General features: G+C 35.2%; 1 protein-coding gene across 3 annotated transcripts in view; it reads left to right on the top strand.

Moving 5' to 3' along the window:
- MFSD8 (major facilitator superfamily domain containing 8) overlaps positions 1-23013 on the top strand; it is a 38142-nt gene extending 15129 nt beyond the window's left edge. The window contains exons 5-13 of one of the 3 annotated variants that reach the window (XR_199112.3): positions 25-138; positions 2108-2252; positions 2972-3027; positions 8404-8512; positions 11333-11467; positions 14997-15100; positions 15189-15436; positions 17492-17756; positions 22481-23013. Coding sequence is in view for 1 of the 3 variants with exons in the window: in XM_004747926.3 (XP_004747983.1) it covers positions 25-138; positions 2108-2252; positions 2972-3027; positions 8404-8512; positions 11333-11467; positions 14997-15100; positions 15189-15436; positions 17492-17698 (1118 nt within the window). In the remaining 2 variants the exon portion in view is untranslated. Of the gene's footprint in view, positions 1-24; positions 139-2107; positions 2253-2971; positions 3028-8403; positions 8513-11332; positions 11468-14996; positions 15101-15188; positions 15437-17491; positions 19637-20375; positions 21864-22480 lie in introns of those variants that run through there. The other 2 variants (XR_199113.3, XM_004747926.3) reach the window with 2 other exon arrangements.
- The last annotated feature ends 622 nt before the right edge of the window (positions 23014-23635 follow it).

The raw sequence follows: 23635 nt of genomic DNA, 5'->3' as shown, positions 1-23635 counted from the left end.
TTGAATTATTGTGTCTTTTTTTAGGAAATGTGGCAGTTATTAGATCATATATTGCCGGTGCTACTTCCCTTCAGGAAAGAACAAGTTCCATGGCAAACACTAGTGCATGTCAAGCATTGGGTTTTATCTTAGGTCCAGGTAGGTATTTTTCACTTGTCATTACTTGAACTAGGAGAAATTTCAAGGTTCAAATGTTAAATGGGTCCAAGTATAAAACCTCATACCTGGAAGGACACTAATAATTTTTGATCCAGCTGGAGGCTAGGCTCTTTATATGTGTTAACAAATGACCTCTAAAGCAAATTATATTAGTCCCATTTTACAGATTAGGACACCAAGATAGCATATGGGAAATATGAGGTTTAAAGCTAACTCTGACTCCAAAGTATATGCTCTTTGAAATAATCATTTAGCTTGACTTCTCCATAATAGTTTGCACCGCCCATTTATTAGAAACAAAATTCTTTTGACTGAATAGTCAAGGAAAGTTATAGAAGGCTCTTTACCCTTCTGCCCTTTGCCCATGTCTTTCAGATTTTTCTAAGGTTGAAGAAAATGAAAGAATTTTTAAAAGACTGTTTAAAGACCATTTTTCTTCCAAAGCTTCATTTGAACTTTGAGTGTAAAACATTATTAATGAAATTTAATACTTCCCCAAAGCAGGTAATTTTTTGCTGAATAGATAAATTAGTAATCTTTATGCTTAGAAAACATTAAAAAATATATAATTGTCTCATGCTTTGAATATTACAGTTATGAATATCATCGCTTTGAATCCAGCTCAGTTTACTTCATCATTAATATTCCACCCTCACCTGTTTCCATTACTTCCTTTTAGATAGCCAAGAAAAAGCTCTAAAAAAGATAATCTAATTTATCCTTCACCAAAATCTAATGGTTCAGTTTAGTATTCTGTAGAAAAATATAATAAGCACAAATGTAGAATAATTGGACTGACTGCCATATTATAAAATATTTGAAGATACAGTGTGGGTCTTTTTTATTTACCACTCTACCCCTCGTATCTAGCACAGTACCTGGTATAGACTTAGGTTCTCAGTAAATATTTTGACCACTTAAGAAGTATTTTAAGGATTAAATAATGATAAAACAAAATAAAATAAATGAGGTAAAAGCATGTAATAAATCTCATAACATTTTAGTGCCAAGAAAATGGAAGTTCAGAGACAGTACTAGCTAGTATAAAGGCAGACAGGACATTAGAAAAAAAAAAGATCAGCACTAAAATTTATATCACCTTGTTCATTGATTTTCCACATTTTCAACCTAAGAATAAAAGAAATAATCAAAAAGAAAGAGATAGGAAAAAAAGGTATTTTACAGATTATCTCATTTAAATATTTGTATTATATTTAAATGTAAATATAGACCAGAAAAAGATTAGTTGACCTTTCCTATAATAACCACATTAACAGCACTAGCATTTAATGAATGCTTACTATGTGCTAGACACCGTTCTAAGTATTTTATATATAGTATCTTACTTCATCCTTGCCTTAAGTTTGCATGTAAATTTTGGAAGAGTCAGATATAGAATCTACATCAGGAAAGCAAACCAGTACTCTTCCAATCTGATATTTGCCATAGATACAAATTTTAAAAATATATATAATTTAAATACCTTACATACACAGTGATAATTTGAAATGTTGACTTAAAATGTGACATTCTGTTTCTTAAATTAAATCATGATTTATTTATAGAAGAAACTGGATAATTTAGATTTCCTGTGGAGATGTTTTCTTAAAAAGGAAGATACTGACAGGTTACTTTAGATATAAAACTTTGTGAGTATATGTACATCGGTGTTTAACATTTTTCTCATTGTTAGGAGCCTTCTTAGACATTTTTTTCCTAATACCACAGATCAATTGTATATCTTTTATGTACTATATGAGTATCTATGCTTTATACAGAAGAAATAATATTGTACCCCTTCCCCTGAACTTTCTTGCCTCTATTGAGATACATGATGTAGATGGATGATTCCATAATGTTGCTTCCAATCTTGTAAATGTCTTTCACATTTTTTTTAGCTTGTGCCTCCTACTTAATAATTCATCTGTATACATTTTATTTTATTAAGTTTTTCAGACTTGTTTTGCTCTCATTGGAGAAAAGGGCGTGACATGGGATACCATTAAACTACAGATAAACATGTACACAGCACCAGTTTTACTTGGCGCGTTCCTGGGAGTTTTAAATATTATTCTGATCCTTATTCTATTAAGGTAATTATATAGAAATGATGAAACTACCTTTGTAAATTGTGAAATTAAATAAGCACTATCATTATTGGAAGACAATTATTCCCATAAAGGCTTTGTTTGGCTTTTGATATCTATAATTGTGTTCGTGTTTTTTTGATCAGCTAACGAATATAGTACTCAGAACAAATAATGGACAATCTGATAATTGAGAATAAAGTCTTTGAAGACTCAAGGTTTGATCTTGATTTCCTAACTATAGGTTTCTAAATTGGGGAATAGCATGAAAGTAACATTTTAAGTTGATTAATGATTGGTATCAACCTTAAATCCAAAAGTTATTTACCTCTCCTATCTTTTTTGTTCATTAGAAGAAATTTTATAAAACTACAGAAGTTTTATTACTTTATATTTCCTTGGAGTACTTTATCCAAAGGCCGAACAACATTAACAAAAAATGTTCAAAATCATGGAAAACTTCAAATATTTATTAAGGTAGATCATGTGTGCTTTTGAATGAATTGAATATTATTTTTCATTTTATAGGATAATATAATAATTGTAACTTGTACCTTTTAAATTTTGTTGGTTATATCTCACTGGTAGTAATCTCATTAGTCAGAAGTCAGTAAAAGAAACCCATATTAGAATGTGCAAAAATAGAAGGCTACTAATAAATTTAAGTCATTTATCTATTATACTAAGTTTTTCATGGATACAATACTTATTTTTTTCTATTTAAGAGAACATCGTGTGGATGACTCAGGACGACAGTGTAAAAATGTTAATTTTGAAGAAGGTACTATTTAACCTGTTTGACTAAATTGCTAGAATTGCACATTATCAAAGTGTTTCTGATGATTCTGTCTGTCTGATATTTACTTGGATTTTGCTTCTGAGGACAGTACAGTGGGTGACTGGGGAGGATCTTCAAAGTTGAAAGTTACCTAAATTGATTATTATTTTTTAAAAGATTTTATTTATTTATTTGAGAGAGAGAGAGAGCACAAGCAGGGGGAAGAGCAGAAGGAGAGGGAGAAGCGGGCTCCCCACTGAGCAGGGAGCACAATGCAGTGCTCAACCCCAGGACCTTAGGATCATGACCCCAGCTGAAGGCAGCCCCTCAACTGGCTGAGCCACCCAGGTACCCCTAAATTGATTATTGTTTAAAAATGCATGCCCAGGAGCTCCTTGGGTGACTTAGCTGGTTAAGCATCTACCTTCGGCTTGGGTCATGATCCCAGGAGAGACCTAAGTAGGGCTCCCCCTCCAAGGGGAGTCTGCTTCTCCATCTGCTGCTCCTCCCACTCATTCTCTCAATCTCTCTCTCTCAAATAAATACATAAAATATTTAATTTTTTTTTAATTTTTAAAATTAAAAAAAAATTTAAAAGGTATGCCCAGATCAGTTATTTGGTGTTCATGATTGGCAAGGCTAAAACCATTGCTAAAAAATCACTTCCTCTTTGTTGTAAAGAGCCAATATCCTAAAACCCTCCAGTTCTTTGGGATGATTTCAGTAACTTTCCTTCTAAATGTGTTTTTCTGTCTCAAGCATTTCTTTACTCCCTTAATCATGGGAATAGGTTTCTCTCGTGTATTTTTATTCTTTTTTTTTTTTTAAAGATTTTATTTATTTATTTGACAGAGAGAAATCACAAGTAGATGGAGAGGCAGGCAGAGAGAGAGAGAGGGAAGCAGGCCCCTGCTGAGCAGAGAGCCCGATGTGGGACTCGATCCCAGGACCCTGAGATCATGACCTGAGCCGAAGGCAGCAGCTTAACCCACTGATCCACCCAGGCACCCCTCGTGTATTTTTATTCTTTTGGTGTACTCTTACAAGTGTATATTTTCATCCCTTAGATCTTTCTCTGAACTCAGAAGTAGGTATCCAATCTGGCCAGTAGGTATATTTTACTAAATAAACCACTATTTTACTTCTTGGGGAGTGTACCCCTCTGTGCAAAAGATTGCAACTCAGTTCTTACCTTTAAGGAGTTTGGAAAGTTGTGAAAAAAACAAAGTGTTATTTTACTAAGTACTTTTATAGCCATTTTATTTAATTTTCATGACAAAACTAGTGGAAGGTTAAGTTAAAAGTAGTAGGGTGGAGAACAGAGTGGTGAGGAGCATTAGTAAGTTTTTGAAAAAAGAAGAAGTCTGATAATAGATTCCATGTGAGACTAATACAGATGTGTAAAGGACTGACCTAGGGCAGCAACTAAGAATGGAGAAGGGATGGATACGAGTTTTTGAAGGGAAAAAAAAGTCAAGATTCTTGACAGATTAGATATGGCATATTAAGGAATAGAGGGAGTTGTTGAAAACGTCTGTCAGGTTTTGAGTCTAGGTAAGTGAAAGAATGGGCGAGAACAAGAATTTAGGAAGGGACATCAGTTGAACAGAGAAAATGATTTCAGTTTGGATCAAGCTAAATATACTGCTACAGTAGAAAAACTAAAAAATGCTGAGGCATTTGTAATTTTGGCCATTGAGATCAAAGCTAAAGATACAAATTTCAGAGTAAGCCAGTGAAAAACTATAGAAACAAAGAGGGAGAGGAAAAAAAAGGAAGGGGTAGATGAATTAAGTATGGCAAAATATTGTTAGATAGAGGGGTTGAATATATATTTGAAAGTTTTCAAAATGAAAGAAAAGCAAAGTAAAGAAAGAATGGTGAGCAAGTGCCAGCAGGGGGTATAAGCCACTTTGCTTAAAACGTGAAAAATAGGGTGCTAACTTAAAGGACCTATCAGATAAAAGGAATGAACAGTTTGAAGAGGGTGAGTATAAGGTGCTAAGACAAGGGAGATACATCAGAAGTGAAATCTTTCCAGAAATTGGAAAAGGATAACAATATCAATCAGTGCTTCACTGACTTTAATATGCTTATAAAGCACCTGAAAAGCTTGTTAAAATGCCAGTTCTGAATCACTAGGCCTAGGGGAAAAGGGCTGATTAGGGCTGCCAGATAAAACACAGGATGCCCAGTTGAATTTGAATAATTTTTTAGTATAAATATGTCTCAGCCAGTTAAATTTAGATTTCAGATAAGCAACAAATGATCTTTTATTTTATTTATTTTATTTTTTATTATTTAAAATAAAATTATATAATACTATATTTTATTATATAATATATAATAAAATACATATAAATAATATATAATAAAATAACATATTTTATTATATATTATTTATTTTATTTATTTATTTTTACAAATAATCTTTTAGTGTAAATATGCCTCAGATATTTCATGGAACATTCTTATACTTAAATTTCAAATATTTCACAGAAAATATTATTATTATTATTTAGCACAAATTCAAACTTAACTGGGTATCCTGTATTTTTATTTACTAAATCTGATGAACGTAGTGATATTCTGAGAGTCTACATTTATAATAAGCTACCATGGGAGCTGATGCTGCTGGTCTCTGAAACACACTGTCCAGTATGGTAGACACCAGCCACATATGGCTATTTAAATTTAATTTAAATAACATTTAAGAAATTCCTCAGGCACACTAGCAACATTTCAAGTGTTAACTTATGGGTATATGTGGCTAGCATCTAACTGAATTATAGAACACAGGCAAAGAACATTTCCATCATGTCAGAGGTCTGTTGCACAGCACTGCACAAATGAGAGTTTAGAAAGACCAGACTTATTTTCTTTCTTAAGAATCTAGGTACTTCAAAATGGTTTCCAAAACAAAAGTCATTTTTCAATTTCAGTAAGTATTTAAATCTGCCCGCTTTTTTGCTATTATTAAAAATATTATCATTGGATAGGTTATAATTTCTAATTACATAGTCTTTGAATTAATATGAATCTATTGTTTTCTTAAAAATTCTTATAATTTGGGGAGTCTGGGTGGCTCATTCATTAAGCATCTGCCTTCAGCTCAGGTCCATGATCCCAGGATGCTGGGATCAAGCCGCTCATGGAGCTACCTGCTCAGCGGCAAGCCTGTTTCTCCTTCTTTCTCTCCTGCTCCTTGTGCTCCTTCTCTTCCTGTGTCTTTCTCTCTCTGTCAAAGAAAACAAAAAAACAAAAATAAAAACTTAAAAAACCTCATAATTGGATACCCAGTCGGTCCTCATAATCTAGAATGCAACAGTTCAGAGCTTTCCCCATTGAAGCCAGTAGTGGGTAAAGGCTGCGGAAAACTAAGCGCATTTGAAGCAAACTCCAGTCTTACTTGGGGCAGGGTTGCCTTTTGATTCAAAGGAGTAAAGACTGGCTTCTAACTTTTTTTCTTTTTAAAGATTTTATTTATTTGACGACAGAGATCACAAGTAGACGAAGAGGCAGGCCGAGAAAGAGAGAGAGAGAGAGAGAGAAGCAGGCTCCCTGCTGAGCAGAGAGGCTGATGCGGGACTCGATCCCAGGACCCTGAGATCATGACCTGAGCCGAAGGCAGCAGCGGCTTAACCCACTGAGCCACCCAGGTGCCCCAGCTTCTAACTTTTTTATGATGAGAAAAACTGTCTGAGGGAAGTAACCCCTTGCCCCCTGCTGCTGCTGCACATATGCTTAAAGATAGCATAAAATAAAGATGTTCTTGAGTTACCAACTTGGTTTACTCTGAATAAGTGGATAATTTATAAAATAGCGTGACAGATGTATATAAGTAAATATATATGGCTTCACACTTCTTGATTACATCAGAAATAGTCCTATTCACAGTCAATAGTGTGCAGCTTAACTACATAGTTCAAGATAAATAAGTACACTCACTTTGCCCTCCTAATTTATTATTTTTGTTTTAAAGATTTTATTTATCTGACTGAGAGAATATACACAAGACACAAGCAGGGGAGCGGGAGAGGGAGAAGCAGGCTCTCCGCTGAGCGGAAAGCCTGATGTTGGGCTTGATCCCAGGATCCTGGGATCATGACCTGAGCCAAAGGCAGACACTTAACAACTAAGCCACCCAGGCACCCCTGCCCTCCTAATTTATAAAACCACCATCAAATCTTGGTGGTTATTTGCAATATATATTTCTTTTTTCTTTTTCTTTTTTTTTTAAAGATTTTATTTATTTATTTGACAGAGAGAGACAGAGAGAGAGAGAGAAGGAGCACAAGGAGAGGGAATGGGAGAGGAGAAGCAGGCTTCTGATGATCAGGGAGACAGATGTGGGACTTGATCCAGGACCCGGGGTCATGACCTGAGCTGGAGGCAGATGCTTAACGACTAAGCCACCCAAGTGCATTCCTTGATAAAAATATAAATAATGACATAAGGACTTCAAAAAATTGTGATAATAACATGAAGATATTTACTAATTCTAATTTCACATAGCATTGAAATTCAAAATATATATCCATTGAAGTGAATCACAGAACTAACTGATTTAATAAACTATTATGAGGTCTTCATTGAAATCCTTGTAAGTTTAAAATTTAAGTGAAATAGGAAAAAACCTTGCAATGGAAATTTACTTTTTTAAAAGATTTTATTTCTTGAGGGCGAGAAAGAGAGTACATGAGCAGGGAAAGAGGCAGAGGGAGAGAGAGAGTGAATCTACAGCAGACTCCCCATTGAAATGCAGAGCCTGATGCAGGGCTCAATCTCCTGACCTTGAGATCATGACTTGAGCTGAAACCACGAGTTGGCTGCTTAACCAACTAGCCACCCAGGTGCCTGCAATGGAAATATTTTTAGTATGAGATCATTTTATATTTTATAATATTCCTGTTTTGGATTGAAAGAAAGTTTGTAGAAAATACAACTATTTCCTATAGATAACAGAAAGTATAGCTCCTGGAAAGAAAATTCACTTTATTTTCAAATTTCATTATAAAAATTATTTCTGTTGGGGTACCTGGGTGGCTCATTTGGTTAAGCATCTTCCTTTGGCTCACGTTGTGATCCGAGGAACCTGGGATTGAGCCTTGCATTGGGCTTTCTCCTCTGAGAGGAGTCTGCTTCTCCCTCTCCCTCTGCAGTTCCCCCTGCTTGTGCTCCAGCTCTCTCAAATAAGTAAAATCTTTAAAAAATAAAAATTATTTCTGTCTTAAATTGTTACTTTTAAACTGCTTTGAGCCTAAAAGTGATTTTAAATGTTCAGTCATAGAATTTGCTACATATAGTTTCTACATTATTTTAGTGTCATTAGAAAAATTAGATGTTTAAGTCATAAAATTTTTCTCCTATTTATTACAGCAAGTACAGATGAAGTTCAGGTTCCCCAAGGAAATATTGATCAAGTTGCAGTTGTGGCCACCAATGTTCTGTTTTTTGTGGTTCTATTTATCTTTGCCCTTTTTGAAACGTAAGTTTTATTTTGTCTTCATCAAATCACATTACATAAATAATGCAACTTATAATAATGAATAAAAATTATAATGAATAATAATGAATAACATGATTTGATGAATAACATGATATAATGAATAATGCAATTCTTAATGCAACATTAATCAGGTATATTGATGTTCTCAAAAACTTTATGTAAGGCATATTTTTTGTCATGATGAAAAAAGTACATATAAATTTTATGCTTTTAACCTGAATACAGTTTAATACTTATCTGTAATCTTACTACTTTATCTCACTTCCTTATAAAGGAATCTGTTCACTAGTCTTTCTTTTCTTTTTCTGAGTTTTATATATATATATATTTAATGTAGTTCTAAAACTTCAGTGCCATGATTTAATTAACTTTAGGCTATATAACTATCTATTTATATTTACATGTATTGGGTTCAGTCTGGCAACCTGTTAAAACTATTCAAGCTCTGATCCTGAAAAAAAAAGTAGTATATTACAAAATCCTTGACTTGTGTAAGTTTTGTTGACTCTTAGCTATCATATGGCTTTTTATTTTTAAAATGCCTTTCCATTTTATTGTAAAAATAGTACATTCTTGGTATAAATATTCTAAACTCTATAACTGTATCTCCACATCCACTTCTTTCCCTGGAAGTAACCACTGCTAATATTTCAGTATTAATTTTTCAAATTTTTTTTCTATACAACTATAAGTAGTGGGGTGTATGTGTGTATTAAATCAACCTGGAATATGGACATCACTTGAAAATTTGGTTTATTCCTTTGTAATCATTGTAACATTTTTATGCCAGTACATGTAGATTTGCTTGATTTTGTATTTTTAAAATTATTAAAGTATGTGAAAATTTCAGTTCATCTGATTTTGGGGGCATTTTTAAAAATTGTGGTAAAATATACATAACATAAAGTGTACCATTTTAACTATTTTTAATTGTACAATTTAGTGGCATTAAGTCTATTCACAAATGTTGTACACCATAACCCCTATCCATTTCCAGAATCTTTTCCTCATTCTAAATAGAAGTTTTACACCCATTAAACAGTAAGTCCCCAGTGCCCCTCACCCGGCCCCTGGTAGCCTTTATTCTACATTCTCTGTGGGTTTGCCCAATCTAGGTACCTCAAATAAATGGAATCATACAATACATTTCCTTTTGTCCTTTTGTGTCTTGCTTATTTCACTTAGCAAGATGTTTTTAAGGTTCATCCATATTATAGCATATATTTGAATTTCATTCCCTTTATGGCTAAATAATATTCCATTGTGTGTATATACCAGTTTCATTTATCCATTCATCTATCAGTGGATTTTTGGGTTATTTCCACCTTTCGGCACTTGTGAATAATACTATGATGCTGTGATGAACACTGGTGTACAGGTATATGTTTGAGTCCCTGCTTTCAGTTCTTTTGGTTGTATACCCAGAGGTGGATTTGCTAAATCATATGGTAATTCTATGTTTAACTTACTGAGAAACTACCAAACCATTTTCCACATTAGCTCTTCTGATAATCAAATTAAAAATGGTGATGTTCTTCTTTTTTTTAAGAATGAATATCTTAGGGACGCCTGGGTGGCTCAGTTGGTTAAGTGGGGGCCTTCGGCTCAGGTCATGATCCCGGCGTCCTGGGATCGAGTCCCGCATCGGGCTCCTTGCCCAGCATGGAGCCTGCTTCTCCCTCTGCCTCTGCCTGCCATTCTGTCTGCCTGTGCTCGCTCTCTCTCTCTCTGATAAATAAATAAAATCTTAAAAAAAAAAAAAAAGAATGAATATCTTAACTATATTTCTTTCTTTTTTTTTTAATATTTTATTTATTTATTTGACAGAGAGAGAGATCACAAGCAGGCAGAGAGGTAGGCAGACAGAGGGGAAGCAGGCTCCCCGCTGAGCAGAGAGCCTGATGCGGGGCTCAATCCAAGGACCCTGAGACCATGACCTGAGCCGAAGACAGAGGCTTAACCCACTGAGCCACCCAGGTGCCCCAATATATTTCAATTCGATTTTGTAGCCAGTTAATAGAGGAGATAGAGAGTAGGAAAAGAAGCTTAGCAAGGAAGGAGACAGTCATATAGAAGAAGAACAACATTCAAGAGTAGGGAAAGAAGGGTACCTGGGTGGCACGGTCAGTTAAGCATCTGCCTTCAGCTCAGATCATGATCCTGGAGTCCAGGGATAGAGCCCATGTTGGGCTTCCTGCTCAGAGAGGAGTCTACTTCTCCTTCTCCCTCTGTCACTCCCTCTGCTCCTTCTCCCTCTCTGTCTCTCTCTCAATGACTCTCTCAAATAAATTAATTAAATCTTCCAAAAAAAAAAAAACAAGAAGTAGGGAAAGAAATACATTCAGAAATAGGGATGAAAGAGACTGAGAAAGAAAAATCCAGCAAGTTTCTAATAACTTAATTATAGTAACATTGTTAATATTATGTTATTACTTATTTCAATGAAATTAAAAAGAAACCAATTTAAACCGATTTAACCATGACTAGTTAGTTAGAATGGTAAGAATTACAGTTTGTTTCTTTTCCTGTCCTTCAGAATTTTTGCAATGTGGATCTATTACTTATATAATTAGAATAAATATTAGTAAATACAAAATACAAACAGCCTGACTTAGTAGCTAGTACACGTAGCAACAAAATGTGCTTAAAATGTGTTAATTTTTTTTTTTAATGTAGAGCTGGTGTCATTTCTAAAAGGGGGTCAAATTCTTGAATATATCAGTATTGTTATTAAAGCTATTTCACATTTATAATGCCTATGATTTAAATTAAAACTTTTTTTTGTTTTGTTTTTCTTAGAATTGTTACTCCATTAACAATGGATATGTATGCCTGGACTAGAGAACAAGCTGTATTATATGATGGAGTAATACTTGCTGCTCTTGGAGTTGAGGCAGTTATTATTTTCATGGGGATTAAATTACTTTCCAAGAAGTAAGTTATGTGTCTTTGATTTTGTTTCAGTGAATTTTAAAATAGACTTTTAAAAAAGTCTTTTTTCTAAGAAAGTGAAACATGAAACAGAGCTAACAATGTAAACAACTGTGTTTGTAAAATACCTTAAAGTTTTTCTCTCATCGTGTATTACTTTTAGTCCTTGAATGGTTGCAAACAGATTTAAAGTTTATTAAAAGAGCATGATATTTCTATACCATATGACATATTCTTTGGTAAAGCAAGATATTTTACAAAGTGAATTAATTTCTTCTAACATATCTTTTGTATATTATGTTTTATTTAAAGTATTTCTTAAAGTGTATTTTATAAAATTCTATTCTGCTGTATAGGTTGTACAACAGAAAAGATTGAATGGTTAAGTCTGGAAAATTCTGGTTAAAATTACCAAACTTCTTTTACTCTAAAATTTCCAGATCTTCGGTGCATAGATATAATATCACCATAATGACAAAGACATTATGTAGCATTTCTCAAAGTTACTTGTAACTTTGACCACAGAACATTTCTTTTCTAAAAATTTTTAAAAGATTTTATTTATTTATTTGAGGGAAAGAGAACAGGAGCATGAGCAGAGGGAGGGGGAGAAGCAGACCCCCAGCTCAGTAGGGAGCCAGCTGGGCTGCAGGGCTCAATTCCAGAATCCCAGGATCTCAACCTGAGCCCAAGGCAAACACTTAACAGACTGAGCCACCCAGGCACCCCAAGAACATTGTTTTAAAGAAGCATTTTGTAAAACTACAACTGCAATAACATGCTTTGGAGAAAGTGCTTGTATAAAATTAATTTCATTCATATAGTCTAGGATGGCACATTAGTTGATGAATTTGACAATTCTAAGAATTTGATTATTCCTAAAATGCTTTAATAATACTTTAGAACTTTAGGGGCACCTGGGTGGCTCAGTTGGTTAAGCATCTGCCTTCTGCTCAGGTGATGATCCCAGCGTCCTGGATCGAGACTGCTTCTCCTTCTCCTGTCCCCTGCTCATGCTCTTTCTCTCTCTCACTCTCTCTCAAACAAATAAATTTTTTAAATCTTTTAAAAAAATACCTTAGAACTTTATAAAGTTCTAAAATCAATGAACAAATCTTGAGTCCGTGTGTAGGGTTAAGCGCAATGGGAGATACTATGAAGATTCCTATGTTTATAGACCCGAATAGAGGAGCCAAAATACAGATACAAACATAGACATAGATTTATATTCAAAATAAATAATAGTAAATGCATTACAGAGTAGAGCAGTCCTGCTGATAGGCATTCTTACAGATTGTCCAATTCATACCTTCAAAGAGCTTGTATTCTATTGGGTGGGAAAACCAATAAATAAAAATGTGAAATCAGGTAGTGATAAGTACTATGAAGAAGAATGGAGAGAGGAAGAAAATAAAGAGTAGCAAGGGCAGGGTTGGGAGAGAGCAGCAGTGTTAGAAAGAAGCAGGAAAACAAATTTGACCAGGGCAGAATGAAAGAAATGGCAAATGGGAGAATTGGACAATATGTAAGAATGCCTATCAGCAGGACTGCTCTACTCTGTAATGCATTTACTATTACTTATTTTGAATATAAATCTATGTCTATGTTTGTATCTGTATTTTGGCTCCTCTATTCGGGTCTATAAACATAGGAATCTTCAAATGGGAGAACATTAGGTTAGAAAGATGTGAAACCTTTAGGTATTCTGAGGGTGATGTGAAGTGTTTGGGTTTGTATATATTGTTTTAGGAAGTCTTTTTTAAAATATTTCATTTATTTATTTGAGAGAGAGTGAGCAAGAGAGAGAGAGAACATGAGCAGGGTGGCAGGGGGAGAGAGAGAAGCAGACTCCCCACTGAGCAGGGAGCCTGATGCAGGACTTGATCCTAGGATCCTGAGATCATGGCATGAACCAAAGGCAGATGCTTAACCAACTGAGCCCCCAGGTACCCTGTTTTAGGAGACCTTTGGTCTTGTTTGTATATTTCGCTTTTATTATAGAAAACCTCTAACATATACAAGCGAATAGAGAGCGTCATGTACTGAATTTCTAATATTCATTACCCAACTTCAACAATTATCAATCCTTGGTAAGTGTGATTCATCTGCCTACTCCACAGGGAGGCTGCTTAAGTTTCTCTTCCTCTGCCCCTCCCCCCAGTGCATGCACACAGGCGCTCTATTTCTCTCTCTCTCTCTCGAAAATAAATAAATCTTAAATAAATAACAAAAACAGATTTTAAAATTAAGTGATTTCTGAATATCCAAGCAGTATTCAAATGTTCTCTATGGTTGCAATAGTTTTTAAAATTTGTTTTATTTCATACTGTCTTCTTTTGTTTCACAACTTACTTGACTCAGGCTCTTAAGTTTCTTAAGCCTTTTAATCTATACATTTAACATTTTTCTCTTTTTTTTTCCCTTCCAAAATGAAGAAACCAGGATGTATGTTTTATAGTTTCTCGCATTTTGGATCTCACTGATTGAATGGAACCCTGTGGTGTTTTGTTTTTGTTTTTTTTTTACATTTTCCTGTGTTTACTATATTTCTCAAAAATTGGTCCTTAGATCCAGAAGCTTGATGAAATTTAAGTTCAATTTTTCAGCAAAAATATACTTTATAGGTTGTATTATATGCTTACATCATGAGAAATGTTAGATTTTATTTCTTTTTATACTGTTAGTGACTCTCAAGCATTCCTAGATTCATTAATTTATTAATAGATCATTATACAATGCTGGTTTTTAATTATATCATGTCTTTATTTAATTTTTTGGAATATTTTCTTTAAAGAGAACCTTCTTATCACCAATTATTTGGATATCTTGAGGTACAGTTTGTATAGGAAAGACAAGATTACTTCCTTTTATTAAGTGATTTTTTAAAATAATGATTCAGCTTCCTAACATCCTTTAAAAGTAACCAAGAATATTTTATTTTAATATAATATGAATTCATAGATTATAACATTTTTATGTGTTTTAATCCATTGTCATTACTATTATTTTTGGTGTTCGCACTGTTATGTTTTTGGCCAGCATCTTCAAATTGGCTCAGAGTACCTTGATCTAGGTACTAGGAGGACCTAGTAGTCACCTCTAGCATCTAATACTTCTGGTATGAAAAAATATCCAGACTCATCTTTTTCTTTTTTAAAAAGATTTATTTATTTATTTATTAGAGAGAGAGAGCAGGAACAGAGAAGGGGCAGAGGGAGAAGCAGACTCCCTGTAGAGCTGGGAGCTCATCTTGGGGCTTGATTCCAGGACCCTAAGATCTTGGTCCTGATCCGAAGGCAGACATATAACTGACAAGCCACCTAGGCACCCCTCCAGGCTTATCTTATATGTTTTCTGTTCTAGGTATGAAATCAGTTGGTTCTTTTTAGTGGAAAATTATATTTAACATTCATATTATTTGGTATATGACTAAAAGGATCAAGATATTATATCACAGTTTTAAAATATAAAAGTAATGGAACTATGTAATACTGTTTTGTTTTTAAATTACAAAGTTTCTGTTCTTTAACAGGATTGGCGAACGTGCTATTCTACTGGGAGGACTCATCGTTGTATGGGTTGGCTTCTTTATCTTGTTACCCTGGGGAAATCAGTTTCCCAAAATACAGTGGGAAGGTATAACCATACACAATTCTATAATGTTTGCCCCTGTTATTCATCTAAAATTAGCAAGTAATGTACTGTGCTAATTTTGTTTTAACAGATTTACATAATAATTCAATTCCTAATACCACATTTGGGGAAATTATTATTACTCTTTGGAAATCTCCAAGAGAAGATCACAATGAAGGACCAACTGGCTGCCCAATTGAACAAGCCTGGTGCTTCTACACCCCCATGATTCATCTGGCCCAGTTCCTCACATCAGCTGTGCTAATTGGAATAGGCTATCCATCCTGTAATGTTATGTCCTATACCTTATATTCAAAAATTCTGGGACCAAAACCTCAGGTGAGTCATTTACCCTGATATTGCTATTGCAATTATATGAAATAGAGTTGTAAGCACTTACATTTTTTGCTACCATTCTCTGTTTTTACACAAGCTGACTTGGTGGATTTTTATCTTATTCAGCCCTTTTTAAAATGATTTTATTTTTTTTATTTTAGAGAGAGAGAGAGAGAGAGCGCACCAGAGTAAGTGGAGGAGTAGAGGGAAAGGAAGAAAATCTCAAGCTCTCAATCTCAATCCGTGCTGAGTGCAGAGCCTGGTGTTGGGCTCTATCTCACAACCCTGAGATGATGTTCTGAGCTAAAACCAAGAATTGGACACTTAACCACCTGAGCCACCCAGGCGCCCCCCAAGTTTTATTTCTGACTTATCTTTTTAGTAGAAGTTGTTTAAATGGTCACAAAGTGAAAATATGAAGGGGTGCGTGGGTGGCTCAGTGGGTTAAAGCCTCTGCCTTTGGCTCAGGTCATGATCCCAGGGTCCTGAGATCAAGCCCCACATCAGGCACTCTGCTCAGTGGGGAGCCTGCTTCCCCCCCCCCACTTCTCTGTCTGCCTCTCTGCCTACTTGTGATCTCTGTCTATCAAATAAGTAAAATCTTTTTTTTAAAAAGTGAAAATATGAATTTCTTCCTTAAAAATTGCACTGATAGTTTTACATTTTGAGGACAGAAATCAGTGTTTCTAATGATACAAGACAAAGAGAAAAGAAAATTTTTAATACTGTGTTTTTAAGCTATAATAGCAGGTAAAGCATTTCTGAGGTTTTTAAAATATAAAATTGTATTTTCAAATTTTCAAAATCAAGAATAAAAGCAAATTACAAAAGCAATGTATGATAGTTGTAACAAAAGCCAAATGGTTTGAAGTGTGTATGGCAGATAATGAAGGTTCCCCTTATCCTCAATACACTAAAGATGACCCCTGTTCACTTCATTTGCATTTTTCAATACCTATTCAAGCATATGTGCACTCCTGACTTTTTAGAAGAAGGTAACAGAATATATCACATATAAATTTTTTTCCATCTTGAATTTTTTTACAGTAGCCATAGCTTTCTTTCCATGTTAGTGCTTATAGATGTTCTCATTATAAGATCTTACTTGATATAAGACCTTATTCTTTTAAACAACTGATTAGCATCCCATTCATTAAATATACCATAATTTATTTACTTAATCCATCATTGATGGACAGGTAGTTTTCAATTTGAGGATATTAAAAGAATTGCTGCACTATATATTCTTAGGTAGATTATTTGGGGTACAGTAGTTGGAAGAGTGACATTTTGGTATAGTGAAAAGTGGTATAGTGGAATCAGCCAACCATGCCTTCAAATATTGTGGACAAGTTGCCTGAATTTTCTGGGCTTCACCTTCCTTGTTTATTAAATGCATCCCCATTTAATTTAATAAATTTAATTATCCAATACCAATTGCAGAAACCTGTGAATGTTGGAAACAATACATGTAAAACACCTAGCACAGTGTTTGGAAGATAGGAAGTATAAAATAAATGTTTCCTGTAAAGGATAATTAATAAATTATATTGTTGGGGCGCCTGGGTGGCTCAGTGGGTTAGAGCCTCTGCCTTCGGCTCAGGTCATGATCCCAGGGTCCTGGGATCGAGCCCCACGTCAGGCTCTCTGCTCAGCGGGGAGCCTGCTTCCTCCTCTCTCTTTGCCTGCCTCTCAGCCTGCTTGTGATCTCTGCCTGTCAAATAAATAAATAAAATCTTTAAAAAAATAAAAAAAATAAATTATATTGTTTCCAGGACTTTAGCAGACAGTTTGTCCCTTTATACTACTATATTTTTCTTAAACTGACTAATCAATTAAGTTTATTGTTCATTATTTGCTGTATTTATACAGAGGCATTTAATTTACTCAAAAATCAAAGATGGAGAAAGTGATTCTTGTGAGTTTATTATAGTTTGCTAATAGTAGTATCATCATCATTATTAGTAGTAGTACTAATACTAGTAGCCATATCATCCTGTTTTTAAAATAGCTAAACCTGAATATCATTTGGCTTCTCCTTCCCTCTCCCTGCCACAGGGTGTGTACATGGGCTGGTTAACAGCTTCTGGAAGTGCAGCCCGGATTCTTGGACCTGTGTTCATCAGCCAACTCTATACTTCCTGGGGCCCACGATGGGCATTCAGCCTTGTGTGTGGAATAGTGGTACTTACCATCCTGCTCCTGGTTGCAGTATACAAAAGACTCGTTGCTTTTTCTGTAAGGCATGGAAGGATTCAAGAGTAATGTAACTAACTCTGCAATGGAAAGTACTTGATATGGGACTTCCTCTTCCAAGGCTCTGGTATGGGTCAGGTTCCAAAAGTCAGGCTGCAAATATTGTATATTTTGAATAACAAGAACATACATTGAATAATTCAGGGAATTCAATGTGTAATTGGGAATAGTAAGGTAATAGTAAAACACTTGGTTCATAATTCCCTTCTTTCAAACAATATTCTATCATAACATCTCTTTTGGGGTGCATGAACTCATGAGTGAATGGACAATGGTTTATAAATGGGAAGTTGTACTTTTAGCTTAGACTGCAGAAGTGTCATTAAAATAATGAGAAAATATGCAGTGAAATCGTAAGGAGAGTTCTGTATGAATTACCTATAACAAAAAAAAAAAAAGAAGAAGAAGAAATTATAGAAATTACCTAAATAGAAGTATCTCTTTTTGAAGATACCTACTTTTTATTTATTTAAAAATGCAATTTCTATTATCAAATTTCCTATGAAATAAAAATCATGAGTCTTAAATTTTCTGTTTACCATGACCTGCTGTTCTACCTGATGTTCTATGTCATTATTTTTAATATTATACCTTTTGTCCTATTTTAGTTCAGAATCTCACTAAGTAACCCCTAAGTTAATAGGTAAGCACAAATAATGCTAATACTTGAGCAATAAAGAGGAGTAAGAGATCAAGATGAATTACACTATCTTTAGTAGGACTAATTACAATTTAATTTCAAGTACTACTAATAATAACTCACTTTAGGAACATGAGCCAAGTGTGTTACAGTACACATATACTGAACAGCAAACTGTGTATTAAAATTACTGGCATTTTTCAACTCCCTTAAATTCTGGAGAAAAACTTTCACTTCAGTTATTTACTTTTCCCATCTCTTGGTAGTGACAGGGAAGACACAACAGTTTTCAAACTATGTGCAGCTATTCAGAACTGCAGAATTTTAAGTTGGCATAGGCTATGACAACCCCAGTCTAGCTAGGCTAATAAATATTTGAGGTAAAATTGCTTATCTCTATCAGTTTACTGAGTTTACTTGAAGTTGGCTAAATCACACTCTCTTATGTATACATTTCTACCTCTACATATGTTGAATGCTGATAAGAGGAATAGTATAGAATTATGTAAATGGATGATCAATATTACAAAAAAATGCAAAAATAGTTCTAAATATTTTACCAAATGTTTCCTACTCTAAGTTTTATTTTCAGATCTCAAAGTAATTAAGTAAACACTATAATCTGCACTTTATACTGTTTACTGTTCTCGTGTTTTTTTCCTTTTTTTTTTTTTTTTTCGGCTTAAACAAAGAAATTTATTTCTCACAGTTGTGGAGGATAGAAGCCTAAGATCAAGGTTGTCAGCAGGGTTGGTTTCTTCTGAGGTCTCTCTCCTTGGCCTGTAGAGATATATCTTCTCCCTGTATCTTTTGTTTGTTTGTTTTTCCAGCTTTATTGGGATATAATTTACATATAACATTGTGTAAGTTGAAGGTGTACAATGCATTGATTTGATGAATTTATATATAGCAAAATGGTTACCGCTGCAGCATTAGCTAACACCTCTGTCCTATCACATAATTATCCTTTCTTTTTTGTGGTGAGAACATTTAAGTTCTACTCTCAGCAATTTTTTAGTATAAAATACAGCATTATTAATTGTGATCACCATGCTATAGAGTAAATCCCCAGAACTTATTTATCTTATAATAGGAAGTGCTCTGACCAACATCTCCCCATTTCCTCCCCACCCATAGCCCCTGTCAACTATCACCCATTCTCTGCCTCTAATAGCTCAGCTCTTTTAGATTTCATATATAAGTCTCTGACTGATTTCATAATGGCCTCAAGTTCCATCCATGTTGCCACAAATGGAAGGCTCTCCTTTCTCATGGCTAAATAATATTCCACTACATACACACATCTTCCTTATCCATTCCCCCATTGATAGACATCTAGGTTTTTCCCTGTTTTGTCTTTATCTTTTGTCTTTTGTCTTTCTGAATAATGCTGCAGTGAACATGGGAGTGCAGATACCTCTTTGAAATCCTGCCTTCATCTCCTTTGGATATATACCCATAAGAGGGATTGCCACGCCATATGGTAGTTCTTTATTTTTTGAAGAACTTCCATTCTGTGTTCCACAGTGGCTGCACCAATTTACATTTCTTTTTTTTTTTTTTTTAAGATTTTATTTATCTATTTGACAGAGAGAGATCACAAGTAGGCAGAGAGGCAGGCAGAGAGAGAGAGAGGAGGAAGCAGGCTCCCTGCCGAGCAGAGAGCCCGATGTGGGACTCGATCCCAGGACCCTGAGATCATGACCCGAGCCGAAGGCAGCGGCTTAACCCACTGAGCCACCCAGGCGCCCCCCAATTTACATTTCTACCAACAGTGCACAAGGGTTCCTTTTTTTTCCACACCCTCATCTATACTTGTTATTTATTGTATTTTTCATACTAGCCATTTTCAAGGTGCTAGGTGATACCTCATTATGGTTTTCATTTGCATTTCCTTGAGAATTACTCATGTGGAACATCCTTTCATGTCTCTGCTGGCCACATATATGTCCTTTGGAAAAATGTCTTTTTATAACTTCACAGAGTTTTAGAAACTCTGCCCATTTTTAAAAAATCTTTTCTTTCTTTCTTTTTTTTTTTTTTAAGCTCTATCCTCAACGTGGGACTTGAACTACCAACCCTGAGATCAAGAATTGCATGCCATATGGACTAAGCCAGCCAGGTGCCCCTCCTCTGCCCATTTTTAAATCAGACTATTCAGCTTTTTTGCTATTGAAATTTGCTGTACTCTTATATCCAACTTCTTTAGCTCTACTAGAAAGCTTAATCGGACAGAAATTATCCTGATTAAATTTTAGAGATTGTTTTGTCTCATCTCCACCTCCCTTAGCAAGACCACTTCAGTTAGACTTATCAGAACCATAGTTACGTGTCTGGCTGTTTGGTCAAGTCCTGGGATCTCTCTTCCTGATGTTCTGCAGCTCTTTCCTCAGTCTTACATTTTTTGGGGTAACTTCTAATCCTAAAGAGTGAACTCCACCCTTGGTTTAGATAGTGTATATGATAGAAATAACAATAATGGTGATGATGAAAATAATAGCATACGTTTAGAGAATTCTTTCCATATTGCAGGTAATATGTAATATACAGTTTAATTTTCACAGCCATCTTATAAAGCAAAGATACTGTTGTGAGTCCCATTTTACAGATAAAGCAACAGAGGTATAGAGAAGTTAAGACACTTGTCTAAGTAAGTGTCTTTAGACTCCACACTCTAAACCACTAAATTTGTTATAGTGGGGAAAAGAGCCCAGAAAGTTGCAAAAGCAGTTAATTGTGTACTTTAGCATTAAATTAAGTTAGGTATACCAGTGAATCATATTAGCAGAAATATTTGAAAAATGTAATTTGAACCCGACTAACTGGAGCTATTATCTTAGCAGAGTAGACTGTTTCTGTGCAAGAATATGACATAGAGAAGTTTCCCAACTTCCCAAGATTTATAATATTAAATAAAATTCAGATAAACTATAATTTAGATAAACTATAATTCAGATAAACTTGCAAAAATGACTAACACCTTTCTTTTTAGTAAGAGTGCTTTCTTTTCTGGGTGATTATACCACCACACATCTTGGCATAGAAGAAGATGAGGAAGTGACATGGGGTTGAGGTCAGGGCAGGGAGATAGACTTGAGGAAAAAATCACTAGTTAAGGTCTTGAGTGAGACAAGCAGAGTCTAAGTTGAAAAAGATGACAGGGGACCATAAGATATGAAAAATTGCTGAAAATAGTTTGTATTTCAGAATGGTAAGTTTTTGAAAACCTAATCTTAAAGGATTTTTATATTTGAAGGGATTTATAACTTCACAAGGCATCTCCATGTTACCTTGCTAAGCTGGCCTACATTCAAACTCCCCCAGTTATCTTGACTAAAGTGAAATAGATCTGTATGTAATTTTTGTTTTGGAGAGTGTAAACTATTTATCGGCTTCTACTCAAGAATAGATTAACTTATTGTGAGAGGATATTTTCAGTACCATTTTTGACTACAGATTTATTTGTAAGTTAATGTATTTTACATTGTGAAAGTATACTTTCTAATAAAAAATTACTATGTATCTGTATCTTAAGCCTTCAAATTATTTATTCATACTTTCAACACCTATTCAAGGGGTACCTATTATGTACCAATCACCGTGTCATCATTGGGAATAAAGCAGTGAACAAAATACACAGAGCCCCTGCCCTTGTGGGACTTAAATTAATTAATGAAGTGATTACACGAATGATTATGCCTGAAGCAAGGGTGATGTGAGAGAAGTATAGGGAGCTATGAAGGTGACGTGACTCATGGGGGATCTGATCTGAACAGGAAAGTCAGGGACTGTTTTTCTAAAGATATAATGATTAACTAAGGCTTGGTGGAGAGAATGGTTTGGACTGGTGAAGAGTGAGACAAGTGCATTTCAGGCTGAAGGCAAGGCAAGTGCAAAACCCCTGGAAGTGGTAAGATATTGGGGCATTCATGGGACTACAGATAGGTCTGAGGTGGCTGGAGTATAGTGACTGAGGGAAAGTTGTGTTAGTTGAGGCTACAGAGGGAAAATGCAAGGCCTTGTAGACTTAAGGCAGTAGGTCTCCAGTGGTAAGAGGTATTCTAACTTTAGGCACGGTTAGAGTTAGGAGGCCAAAGAATGTCATCAGGACTCTCTTTCTTTTAGTTCTACATGTTTGACTTTATTTTCAGGTACTCTCCATTCTGTGGCAAGATGAGCATGGGCAGCCCCAAGTTTGCAACATCTTTGTAATTCACAATACCAGAGAAAAATGGTTCTGGCAGAAGTATCAGAAAAGGCTCAAAGTTGCCAACTTTAACTTGCATACCCATCTGTGAACTGACCAGATGGACAGGGAATGGAATCCTCTACTAACCCAGGCCTGGATCGTTCATCCATTCTGGGAATGCAGTCGTCTGTACATTGAAGAGACAGGAGGGGAAGAACTGTCAGGCTCAACTTAATTACATAGACTAAGCAGATTTAAAGCTGAATGGAGAAGAGGAGTTTCCACCAAACAAAGGTCTGTTGAGCTGACAAATAGAAATGTTTATCCACTATATGTGCACCTCCCAACTGTTCTCACATCATTGCAATCAGAAAATATTATATGCGCCATTGTGGAAAGTAGATGAAGTTGCTTGTACTCAGCTTCTTCAGACCTACCAATCAAGTCAGTGCTCTAAAGGGAGCCTGCTTCCTCCTCTCTCTCTGCCTGCCTCTCTGCCTACTTGTGATCTCTGTCTGTCAAGTAAATAAATAAAATCTAAAAAAATACATAAAAAAACAAAATAAACCCATTGGTCCCCTTTGGAGGTTCTAGGGTTTTAGTTCTTAATTCTGAAAACCAGAAAATAGATTCAAGAATCTATTCTGCATTTTGCATATCTAAACTTCAGGGTAATCAAATATTGATGAGGGAAAGTTACTTTCTATAGATGAATCCAAGTTAGGAGTGCCTGGGTGGTTCAGTTGGTTGAGCATCTAACTCTTGATTTTGGCTCGTCATGATCTCGGGGCCATGGGATCAAGCACTGTGACAGGCTCAGTAGGGAGTCTGCTTGAGGATTCTCTCTCCATTTCCTTCTGCCCCTCCCCAACTTGCACGCACATGCAGACACACACACACACACACACACACACACACACACACACATTCATGTGAGATTTCATAAGGAATTGAGAAAAAAAAGAGAAAGTGGGAAACATGAGAAAAATTGACTTCGGTGAAAGAGCAAGTTCAGCAGTTAAATGTTGGAGAATCACTGGCAGAGTTTCTAGAACCTAGTTCCATAACTTCATCAGCATGGCTGTGGGATCTGTGCTGAGCAGGGGTGGCAATGTCT

This window comes from Mustela putorius, unplaced genomic scaffold (assembly GCF_011764305.1).
Source record: "Mustela putorius furo isolate JIRA1106 unplaced genomic scaffold, ASM1176430v1.1 tig00003866_pilon_pilon_pilon, whole genome shotgun sequence".
Taxonomy (NCBI): Eukaryota; Metazoa; Chordata; class Mammalia; order Carnivora; family Mustelidae; genus Mustela; species Mustela putorius.
The sequence above is the reverse complement of the archived record's forward strand: the minus strand, read 5'-3'. Positions and strand labels throughout refer to the sequence as shown.